General features: G+C 29.6%; 1 protein-coding gene across 1 annotated transcript in view; it reads right to left on the reverse strand.

Moving 5' to 3' along the window:
- Positions 1 to 566: 566 nt before the first annotated feature.
- The window catches only part of LOC118181945 (transport and Golgi organization protein 2 homolog), a 93,276-nt gene continuing 80,895 nt past the window's right edge, over positions 567 to 12,947 (reverse strand). Inside the window, exons 5-7 of the mRNA XM_035351187.2 lie at positions 10,320 to 10,476; positions 6,631 to 6,741; positions 567 to 3,795 (exon numbers count right to left, since the gene is read on the reverse strand). Of these exons, the coding sequence (XP_035207078.2) occupies positions 3,639 to 3,795; positions 6,631 to 6,741; positions 10,320 to 10,476 (425 nt within the window). The 3' untranslated portion in view covers positions 567 to 3,638. The remainder of the gene's footprint in view (positions 3,796 to 6,630; positions 6,742 to 10,319; positions 10,477 to 12,947) is intronic.

Below are 12,947 nucleotides of genomic sequence, written 5' to 3' on the forward strand. Positions count from 1 at the left end.
TTTTTGATATTATTCTCCTAAATCCTCAGCTGAGTACAGATCAGTAAAGAACTTTTTACGTTCTCTACGAAAAATCTTCAGCCTATCTATAAAACTGCAGTTCTATCATAGTAGCTGAACTGAGGTCTGCATTCTATCAAGATCGCAATGTGATTGTCATAGTGTGAATGAATAATGTTTGACAGCTGAGATATGCTACTTACATAAATACTGAATAAAGAGTGACTCATTCAAAAACTTTGCAGTATATAGGGTAGAATATGCAGATATTTATGCAATGTGTTAAATTCTGTTTAAATATTTATCCAGTGCAAAGAGTTTCGATATAAATTTGTGGATAAGTTTCAATACCACCTCAAATTTCTCTTTAATTTAAATTATTGCTTCAAATTTTAAAGCTGATCATTATTATAAAACTCTAACTTTGCGATATTAAATCATATCCGTTATTTCCTTCATTTTAACACTTCAGTTTATTAAAAATAAATTTATACATGAACAGCTATTGAAGAAAACTTCAAACAATTAATATTTTACAATTACAAAAATCAACACATAATGCAATTAATTTTATATATGCACTTTAATAAATATATACATAAAATAGTTATTACTTGCATATGTGTTACGCTGTAAATGTTATAAAATAGAACAATTTAGAAATTCAGAGCTTAGAAATTTACAGTTAATTTTATACAATCATAAAATTTTGTTATTTCAGAATAAATCCACTTGCGTGGAATTGCATTATGGATTTTAAGCAATGTATCCTAAAATGATGGAGACATTGATTAAATCCCCAGTACAAGTAAAGTATATTATAACAATAAAAACGTATTATTTCTTGTATTCAGTGATTTCAAGTATCAGAATGGGTTCTACTATTTTAGCAAGAAATATTAGAATAAATTCCACTATATAACAATTTGAATGCTTAAATCATAAAGCAAATAATTACATTATTTTATTAAAAATAGAAGTACTCAGATCTAAATAAGATGCGTGGAAGAGTATAGAGAATCTGACAAACAGCTGATTATTTCATGAAACTATCTGCATAAAATGCAATAATTTAAAGATTTTTTCCTTTAAATATTTGTAAATTTATAAAGATTTTCAAAGCTCTGCTACACCTTTCTTAAATGAATATTCCTCACAACAGAAAAAAGAAGACTAAATAATTCTAAGCGTGGAAATAGAAACATGGGAAATTCTTTAAGCAGCAAAATAATAATTAGGAACAGCATTTGTTGATTTGAAGGCACTGAATGAACTTTCATATTATATCATTGTCCCTTTCTTTTTCAAAAAGTTGCACGTTTTAAATAGCAGTCCTGGTTTTTTACAGATGCAGTGAATGATATTTAACACATTGACTGCCGCGTTATCCATATTCTGTTGACGGCAAAAATTCTGATCAGTTTGTGTCATCCGTATTCGGGTGACAGTTCTTTGAGTACTCACGAGATAAAGCAGATATTTGAAAAAAATATGATGGTTGATTGAATGATTGGGTAAAGAAACGTACAAAAATTATTGTTGTCGACAGGTAAACTTATTTCGTTCACTGAATTATGCTTTCTTAGATATCCACTTTTCTTTTTCCCTAAACAACCAATTCTTTTATGTTTAGTAGTATCTGTACCACATTTATTATCACTGCATTTATCAGTGTTCAAATTAGAATTTGGAGATGTAATTTTGTTCATAATTACTTTTCTGAAAAATCTCGACTGCTCGTCATCGCTACTATTCGAATTTTTTTTAAGCCTCGTAACTGGTTTCTTCTTCACTGATATATGTTTCACTTAAAAATTACTCTTCCATTTTTTTTAGACACTGCAAAAAAATGGAGCAACAAATTTAACCGAAAAAAAATTTCAACTATTTGTAACTTTACAAAAAATATTTGGAAAAGAAGAAATAATTTTCGAATCTCACACCCTTTCTTAAATACTTCGTTTTTGAGGAAAGATTTTAAACTAAATGACTGTCCAGAAATATTTTATTCTAGACGTTCTAAACGCTTACTATCAGAAACAACTGGCGCATACTATAGCAGCACTCGTGGCCTGGCGGACATTTTTTTACAAACTAGCGTGGCAGTCAACGTGTTAAGCAGAGAGTATTTGTAATATCTGAAACGAGTGCTTCATTTCATAGTAGCTATTATTCCATGTCTTCTTCCAGCTTTTTTGAAGTAAGACCTATGCTGTTACCTTTTTTTAAAAAGTTCTTTTCAAAAGGTTTAGAGTAATGTTTCCAAAGTGCAGATCAAAACTCAACCAAGAGATAAGGTGACAATTTTATAAAGTCGAGAAAAGTTAGGCCATTTCTAGTTTTATTACATAATTTCATACATTAATTTATAGTTATTAATTATTATATACCTATCAGTTGTCAGAAATGTTATTTACGTATTTATTAATATAATATTTTTCATTATTCTCATCTAGAATCCTTTAACTGTTCCCCCCTAAAGAAATGATAGGAATGCGAGTCGTGATAATAAAAAAATTAGGAAACATTGCACCAGAAAGTGATAGGGATGGACAATACTGGAAGAGCATTTCACGCTGTATCTTTTCTATAAAACTCCAGAAGAAGATTAGTTAAGAATGATTAGACGGTGGTATAAAATATTTCTAGTACTCGCGAATGGTGAAGTGAAATGCTTCGAAAGAAGCTACAAACTGCATAAATAACGAGAAGTAGGCTGATGTTCATTGAGTCCTTTCTTTAAAATGCAAATTTAAAGTAGTTTTTGATTGCTTTTCAGTAATTTTGCAGGCTTATCATTCTATAAACAGCTTCTGCCATACTTGATAGAGCCTATCTGGGGTAATTTCAAAAATCATAGCAGTGATTTTAGAAAGAAGCTTACTGATTTGCCTGACAGTGGTGAGTTACATGCTTTATCTTCTGAAGAGTAAACTCTAAAAAAGTAATACTCTGCATGCTCACTCTGAATCAACAAAAGTCAGCACTTTCAAACTCTGGTGTTTTAACTCTGGTAACTCTGGTATTTTAACAAAGGTGTTTTTTTTTATTAAAAATACTATTTGTTCCTTAAATAATTCTCCATTCCTTAAGAAAGTGTGAATATGCTACAATTTTGCTAAACTCTTTCTTATAGGTGTTAGCTGAAACCGTATTACATTTAAGGAAATTTCAGCTCAGAAGGATGATAATGTACTATAAAAGTCTTAAAACTGAAGAAGTACTTATTTTTAGCTGCTATCTTTTGTAATATACCATAATTATATATCAGCAAGTGATTATATTTTATTGTATTCTAGATAATTATGTTAATCTTAGTTATCTGACGTAATCTTAGACAAGCTGCTTATAAGAAAGGCTTTCTAAGTAATTTGAGAACGACAATCTATTCTATTGCAAATCCTTAATTAAAAGAAAATTAAACGTACTATCTATATCATAACAATATATTACAAAAATCACAGAAAACAGATTTGTCCTAGAAATGTTAGATAGTGAACATTCTTATAACTCGCATTAAAACGAGGAAAAAAATGAGAAAGGTGTAACTTTATATAAATACAAACATAAAAAGATTATAAATACTAAGATTCTTTTTACAGTGTTTAAAATTTTATCTCTAGACATCAGTCGCATAATCATAACCGCGACACAATCCTACTGGGTTCTTGTATTGTGAATTGCATCTTAGTTGTAGCCCAAGTAATACCCAAATTCACGTCTATGGGTTCTTCCATTGTCTTTTCCAAATAATCGACTTGACCATGACCATCAACCAAAATGATAGTGTGCGTTCTGTAAAGGAAACAGAATTTCCAATTAACTCATAATACCTGTTACACATACATACATGAAATAATTATTTTAAGCGCCTGAATATAAAAAGATTAAGCAACTCATATTTTCCTATTGATATTGAAGAACTGTTTTGCTGTTAAATTATAGAATACACAATAAGTTTTATGCCTTTAAATAAAAGCTATGTGGAGATCTTACTGTATTGGGATATTGGAGGGCTTCACTTTATAGCTTAAGAAGGGAATAATAATTATTTTGAATAAGAACGTAAGCTATTATTCATCTTCATGATATTACTTTTCAAAAGTTTTCCCTACCTATTAAAGAACTAGTCACTAATTAAAGCACTATTAAAAAATGAGTCGGCAGTCTATGTTGTTGATTTTCTAAGGCAAAATGCAAACAAATTCCCTGCGTTGTTTCGTATTTTTCGTAATTATACTAGAATTCATGTTCAAAAACAAAATACAAAATAGGCATAAATTAGAAATTAGTCGTGAAGAAACATTTGAAAAATTGGAAGTGATTGTTGTGGCTGATGAAACAGACGGAAGATACAGACATGCTTTCTTTTACTTAAGCAAGTTTCGCCAGAAGTCGTCCAAAACGAATATGAACAGTTTTAAAAATATGCGAAATAAAAGTTTTATGTCAAAATTTTTTAATTTTTTATGTATATTTGTAAAGTTACATTTGTATTTTTGTATACAAGATTATAGTTTAATCATAAAAATATTTTTAAAACATAACCCACATATTCTATCAATAAAAAAAATTACTTGGGAAACTTGGGGAAAATTGAGGTAATTTTGTACGAAAAGGAGTTTGCGTAACAGAATTTTTTTGTAATACTTAGAAAAAAGAATTTTAAAGTTTTATTAATTGCAAATGAAAAGAAATCTCTGTTAATAATAGCAAACTTCAAGTTATTAAATTTAACTAGAACAGAGTTCGAGGAACTAAGACATAGGACATGAAAAACAATGAGATATGAATAAGTAATCTGTAAGGAAGAATTCAATTTTGAGAAATGTTTACATATGAGCGGCTTTCCATTTTACCCTCGGAAAAAAATTCGTAAAATCAGTTTTGTATTGACTAAATAATTAAATTCTGAGTTAATAACAAAAATAACTTAAGAAATTAGTCCGTCGAACTGTAAAACTGTTTATTTTCAGTATAATGTAATTTATTTTTATAAAATGATGTGTAAACAACATGTTGAGTAAAACTATTATTTATTAATATTTAAATTTGAAAGTATGTGGTCTTGTCTTAATAACAACATTACCGTAACTGAGCCTCTATAAAATAAAGAAATTTTACAGGTATCTGATAACCTGATAATTTCTTTTATATGATAATAACCTACCATGAAATTCAAGAAATTAAAACAAAAACAGATCCTAATCTTAAAAGAAAATGTACGAGATTTTTCATAATGGCGTTTAAACAAATGCTTTTAAATCCATATTAATTACAATAACAGTTTAATTTTCAAAGACATCATCATACAAATGATAATTTCTTTTAACATAAGGAACTGAACGGTAGAAGAGTCCAAACGAAATATAAGTTGTATTTGTATTTCTGGACATAAAATAAGCTGGTAGGTAAAGCTATTAAGTTTTATGAAAAGATTTCCATACATGTATTCAGGCTTTTCCATGTCTAAATGTCACAAAATATTTCTTCTAACTTTCTGTAGGTTTAGTTGTAAAATCATGAGGTTATTTTGATGCTAGAGACCTGAAAACTATGCAGTGGCGTCACCGAGACTCGAACCCTGGTTCTCTCGAATACGTGTCGAGTATGCTTGCAATTACATCACAAAGATATGCGGTAAGGAGGGAAAAATACCTTATACAATAAATTATTATTGCTTACAGGAAACTCTGTCAGAGTATATTATTACACTCAACCAACAAAACTTCATCTCATGCTTGTTAACACAGCTATACGGTTCAATTAAACGCATCATGAATTTCATTATCAGTAATTTAAAAATATTTATTTATCACAGAATCACTGCAAGGGGTACTCATTCATGTTTTAATTGCCATCCACAATGCTTTATCAGCCAATTCCCTAACGCAAACACATGGAATGAACAGCACTAAAAACAATCATCAAACTGCCTTAAATGTGCCAAAAATTCACTATATAAATCGCATAGGAGCCAGTGCTATAGCTGAACTATTGTCTAAATGCATGCATAAAAATAATGATATTTTATAAAGTAACCAATTATTTACTTATTATTTTACTTATTTACTTACTTAATTATTATTTGCACATTCTTCCTCCCCTCCCTGGAAGGAATGAGTATTTTCAAATTAAATTTTATAAATCTGTCTTTTGAAGTTCAAATAACGACTTGATATCATTCAAAAGTATGGCATGTGCTTTATACAAAATACGCTTTCCTACTTCTGCAGTTAGGAATTTGAATTTACTGCTTATGTAATCAAAACATTCTCCCCCCTTCCCATCGAAATATCATGTAGAAAGATTTCAAAATAGAGAGCTGCCGTCTATTTAGAATTATACACGGATACAGAAAGGCAATATCACTGCTTTAAGTATGTATAGGTGTAAATATACATATAATATATATATATATATATATATATATATATAAAGGTGGGTTTTTCACAACACAATATGATATGTAATTTCTTCACAGTTTTAGCCTGTTAATAGATTTAGCGCGAGGCCGAGCATACATATCTGACTTGTAAATATCACAGGGGCGTGAGTAGCAAGAGATTGAATCAGAGTATGTGGGGCATTTAAAAATTATTTTCAAAATAAATTATGTATTGCTTTTACCTGGAACCATAAAATCCCATTTCTGGCTTAATAAAAATAGCACTTAATTGTTTTACATATTCTTCGGGTCTTCCTTCTGCATCTTTCATCAGCTGCTCATCGGGATAATGCCTGGAAAAGAAAAGTGATTGTTAAGTTAGCTTTGCTATACTTCTTTGATAAGCTTTCTATAAATAAAAAAATTAAATGGAATATTCTCAAGAAAAAAAAAAAAAAAAAAACATAAAATAATCTTAAGCAGAGTTTTTAGCGTAGAAACTAAAACATCATTTAAGTATTATAACTTATTATTAAAATCATACTTCATAGGTAATAACTAAATGTATTCAACATTCTAAACCAACATAGCTAAATGCATTCAACAACAGAATACCCAGTCTTTGGAAAATAAGTACCGTCAATATGGAAACCTTTTATTGCAAGACTCTTAAACATATTGAAATAATATGAAGGATTTATGGTAAAGATGTCCACGAGATTTTCCAAGTGCCTCAATCGAGGCAGAGAAACCTATTCGCTGTCCTGAAAGAAACACTTATCGTATCTCACACAATTAGAACTATTTAAGTTCTGGAAAGTGTTATGTTATCATTACGGACTTTCTACCTATCTAAAGATAATTTAGTTTTTTTACATGGTCTACAGTATATGTCAGAAAAAAAGCGGCTCTCATCGCAATTACTATCTCATAATTACGTGGATTAGGCCAAATCCATTGTTTTCGTTAGGCAAGGTTAAAAACAAGTGTGGTACTGTATTTACTCATAAATAAGACCTACATGAACATAAAAACATATTTTTTGATAAATTTTGATAAATAAAAATACATGTCAATATTTATTTTGTTTAAAATAATTCTGTGAGAGAAAATCCTAGATTTTTTTTTCTTTTTTAGAAGGGCTATTAATTTCGTTTTGGCAATTTGTGTTGAAAACTTTAAATGTCCTTTTCACTTTTCAAATTGCTGCCACCAAACATTATAGCCCTGTGTTATATTTAAAGAAATTAAATAATGAAGAATCTACGCAAATGTATGTATGTTTCTCGCATTGTGATAAAACAACGGTACCTAGAGCCATATAATTTTAAATAACGTTATCCTCCAACGAATATGGGCATCTGGAAGCCCTAATTTGGAATTTATTTCATTATCGATTCCATATTTTGCAAAACTTTAACGAATTTTCGATTAACAAACTCAACGATTTCAAAGCGTGCAGTGGCAACATTGTAAGGGAAAAAAAAGGAATTTTTATCTCCAGCACGCTAGACTGTGTATCGGAAATTCTAAACATATGCTCTTTTAAACGTTTTGTGATATTTCTGTTAAATTGATTTTTATGGTGTAAGGGCGAAGAACATTGTATTTAATAAGGTAACACACAAAACGTTAAAAAACGCCCCTTTGGACGTAATATAAAATTTGAAAGCTTTCAAATCTTTTCTTTTTCTTTTTCTCTTTTCTTGTTTCCCCCGCTTTCTACATTTCCTTTTGTTATAACAGTATCTTTAGCTGTTCCTCTAAGAACACTGTTAGTGATAAATTGTTACCTGTTTGTTTTTGGTCATGCCGAGTAAACAACTGAGTACCAAATGAATACTAGTAAAGTGGATGCAGGGCCTAAACTACATCCACTTTTCATTTCTACTAAATGTGATTCTACTAGATGTGACTGTTATAATCAGCTATGATTAAGAAATTTATTTATACCGTAATTACTTGTATGATTTTATTTACATATAGTATTTTAACAGCGTAATTGTTCTGCACAGTATAATAATAAAAGTCCTTCCTAATTCTACAATTTCATTGCCAAAGCACTCAATTATAAAACCCTACCAGATTTTATAGCAAAAATATAGCAAACCAAGTAATATATATATATATATATATAAAATCTGAAATGTTTCAGATTTTAAATTACGTCCAAAGGGGCGTTTTTTAACATTTTGTGTGTTACCTTTCTTTATTAAATATCATGTTCCTCGCACTTAAACCATAAGATCCAGTGCAACAGCAATATCGCAAAATAGTTTTAAAACGAGCATTTTCGATACAGAGACTCACGCGCTGGAGATAAAAATGTTTTTTCTGCACAGCGTTGCCATTGCTCGCTTTGAAATCCTTGAGTTTGTTAATCAAAAATTCGTCAAAGTTTTAAAAAATAGGAAATCGATCATAAAACAAATTTCAAATTTCAAATTTGGTCTTCCACATGGTCATATTCGTTGGAGGATTACGTTATTCAAAATTCGATGACTCTATGTACCGTTGTTTTATCACAATACGAGAAATATACATACATTTATGCAGATTTTTCATTATTTAATTTCTTCAAATATAATGCAGGACTCTAACATTTTGTGGCAACAGTTTGAAAAGTGAACCGACATTTATGAGTCCGACGCAAAATGCCAAAACGAAACTAATAGTCCTTCGGGATTCAAATCCCTTTGGACTAAAAAAATTAATGTTAATTCCTACTTAGGTCAACAAAGAAAAATTTTATTTTAGTTACTTTTTATTAACATTATTAATATTTTTTTTTCTAATTTATGAAGATGATGGTGGTCTATAATTTCTCATTTTATCCATTTCTTGTGATGCTTCGTTATTGCAAGGAGCCTTTCCAGTGAGTTTCGAGCAGTCCAGTTCTTCAATTAATATTCCATTTAACGATTTCACACGACTCAAGGCGACATATGCTTGACCTGCTGAGAAGAGATTTCGTCCTAGATATATTATTACATAATTTACAGTGCTATTTATTTTAATAAGCAAGGGACATAAGGTTTATATTTTAAACATACGTATATTATTACCACGTTAACATAGTAATATGGAAAGAATTTTCGCTATATAATTATATCCGCTTCATCCAACTCTATAAAACTACAATTCTTTAATTCCATACACTTTAAAAATCTTTAGAACTCTGTCTTACTGTTGCCATTAATTTTTGTTAAATAATACAATCCCATTTATCGTAGTCATATACTATTATTTATAAGTTGTTATAAAATTAATTTTTACAGCACTTGATAATTCCTAATAAACGGTCATTATTTGTAAGTCTTATAATTATTTAAAAGAATAGCATATCTTTAGTTCCGATAAACAGGAATAAATAAGTAGGAATTGATTTTAATATGTGAAAAAACTGTATTAACATCGTCATCCACTACAAGTTTTAAAAAATGTATTTGAACTTCAGAGGATGAATAAAAAGTATTTTATTAACGATTGAAAATTTGAGAGAGATATAAGGAGAGTGTGAGCTAATAGTAGGAATTTTTTTTAAAAAAAAAAGGTCTTTTTTTCTAATAAACATGGTAATTTTAGTTAAACAATGTTATCATGAAAAACGGGAAGCATTCGGTTCTATCTAACATCACAATTTTTTATGACACTTCTGCTTTGGATTTCAATCTAGAACTCAAGCTGATTTAACACAAAAATCACGCAGAGTTTTAAGAAATGTGATGGAATACTTGGACCAAATACCGAAACCTACCAATTTAAGACAAGACCTATTAAAGTAAGATATTCAGACATTTCTCAGCATTTTGATATTAGAATCAATTCGATTTATTTAATAATTTTGGGGGAGTGTGTTTTAAAACTCGGCTTTTTTCCCGATCATCTAGTCCAAATTTGTTATAATAAAGTTGAATGAAAAGATATTTACAAAGTATCATTTGTAAGAACGCGAAATATGTCATCAATAAGTTCTTCTTTTTGAAAAGAATTCGGTTGATGAGATGTCACTTCTTCGAACATTCTTTTTGCAGCTGTCACTTTTTTCCATGGTGCAGAAGGAGAACTATTTCCAAAGACGTGCACACCTGTAAAATGAAACGCATTTTCATTGCTTGATAAATAATACTTTATGAACAGTGACATAAAATTATAAACTAAAGTGTCTGAGAAGACCTTGTATATGGTGTCAAAATGCTGTGATGCAGTGGCGTCATCTCGTGGTGAGAATGTTAGTTCTTAACTCAGTTACAGAGCGTACATGATACATACATGAGAGCGTGATGGTACATGAGAGCGCATAACGGTGTTACAACTAAGTATAGAGTTTTCTTCTGGATCATATTTAACATTCACTTAACATTACTTTCTCAATGCGTGGTCTGCTATTATGTTCAGCACAGTGGATTCCGCTAGCTTAAAAGTCGCTAAAACAGTGTTAACTCATTTATCGCTGCTTGTTAATTACCTCTTGCCCAAAATTAATAACTAATAGAGTAAATAATAAACTAACGGCAAATGTTTTTCTTTCACTTTTAACAATAAAATAATTAAATGAGTATCTCACATGTAGAAACAAGTCTTGTTTACAAAATGAAATTACCTACAATTCTTTCAAGCTGGGATATTGTTCGAAGCAGGGCAATACACATAATGAAAGTTTTGATAAGCTTTTTTTTTTGCACGGCCAAGGGCTTGTCACCATCAGTGAGAATTACAGGTAACATTCCTATACTGGGTAGCGTTTGCTGACATTGTGCATGCTGTTTCCACGCAATGTTGCTCATTCATTCGTGACGTATTCAACGATTTATGGTGTGTAGCAAAGATATGAGCCCATTTCACTTCGAAAATTATCCACGAAGGCATGTTTCCCTTAGATAGATTACCTTCGACTGCCATCGAATCAAATAAACCAAACGAAATCTAAACAAACCGATGGATGATATATGTGTAAGAAACAAGCACAGATTAGTTTATGATGTGACCATGGTGACCTTGTAATGTTACCAAATTATGTAATCTTGCTTTAATTAGTGTTTACAGATAAATCCAAATGTTCTTACTTAGTATACTGACCAGCCTCTGGTGTATTAGCATTTGCTTTATAAGATTAATATTCTGTTAAACACTATAAATTTAATTTCAGAGAATAATTTTAATCTCAGGGACTTCTATTAATACCTATATATATATATATATATATATATATATATATATATATAATGTCAAACATATTTTATCCAATACAAACAAAATAGTGGTAGTAAGCCTCTATTCTTCAAGAACTACATCGATATAGTAGAAAATTTTGAAAAGCTATTTGAAGATGGATGGAGCAGCAGGCTAGATAGAAAGGGAAGCAAAGAGCGAATATGACGTGTTCAAGATGAAATCTTGGTTCAGAATTAGTAAGTTTTTGTTTAGCTTTGTTTCGATTAGTTAATAATAATAAGTTCTCAAATTGAAATCTTAGTTGTTGAAGCGTTATGTAAGTGCCCACAGACGCAGTTTAGAGAGATTTATTATAAGCAGTTACTCTTTTCAGAACGTTACTATTGTAAGACAGTTACTGTTTTAAGACAGCTACTATTTTAAGACAGTTACTGTTTTAAGACAGTTAATATTTCAAGACAGTTACTGTTTTAAGACAATTACTGTTATAAGCAGTTCACTGTTTAATTTTCCTTTACATATTTTTATCTTACCCACATACATACAAACACACTTATATGTATAAGAATAAATGCAAAGTAAAAAGCAATTCAAAACCTAATCCAACTGCGCTCTAAAAGCAGCAGCAATTAAATGGCAATAAGGCACAATAAATTAAAATAAATAGTACGTTTAAAATTCATTCCCTATTCAATTCGGAATAAACATATGAAATAATCAAAACCCAAAGCCCACTGGCAAACTACAAGAAAAAGGGGGCAAATCATATCAAAACCAAAAATGAAAAACGAAATTTACTTTTTTGCTGCATTATCATGCGGAGGAGTTCAATGAAAAAAAGTAAAAGTAAATAAATCAACTGATTTCTGAACCACCAAAAAAAGAAAAAGGAAAAATTTTATTATAAGTTAAGTTTAAAACTTAAATAATCTCAGAAAAAAAGTTAAATTAATCTGTGTCTTTACCAGTTCAACCCCTAAAGGCCGAAGTAAGCATTATAAAAAGTTACAAAATTATAGTACGAAAACATAAACAAATTTTTAAAATATTATTTTGAACAGACCGAGTCCGAAAAAAAAAAAAAACAAACAAACCAAAAAAAAAAATATAAGCAATTCAATATATGAAAAAATAAAAATATATTAAAATTTTGAATCCATACAAGCCGAATTGAAACCTTTCAAAAATTTTTATAGAAACAATCAGAAACAAGCAAAAATGTTTAAAAGTCTAATAATGAAACTTCATTTAGAGTGGACTGAGTCCAAGAAAGATGTAAAACAGAAGCAATCCAACATATTAAATTTTAAGCTAAAATTACTTTTTAAAAAAATCTGAAAGCTTTTAAATTTTATGATACGTTTTTGACGTTCTGTTTGTTACC

Source organism: Stegodyphus dumicola, chromosome 1 (genome assembly GCF_044657685.1).
Source record: "Stegodyphus dumicola isolate Sdum_Otavi_A_Nest chromosome 1, ASM4465768v1".
In the NCBI taxonomy this organism is placed as follows: Eukaryota; Metazoa; Arthropoda; class Arachnida; order Araneae; family Eresidae; genus Stegodyphus; species Stegodyphus dumicola.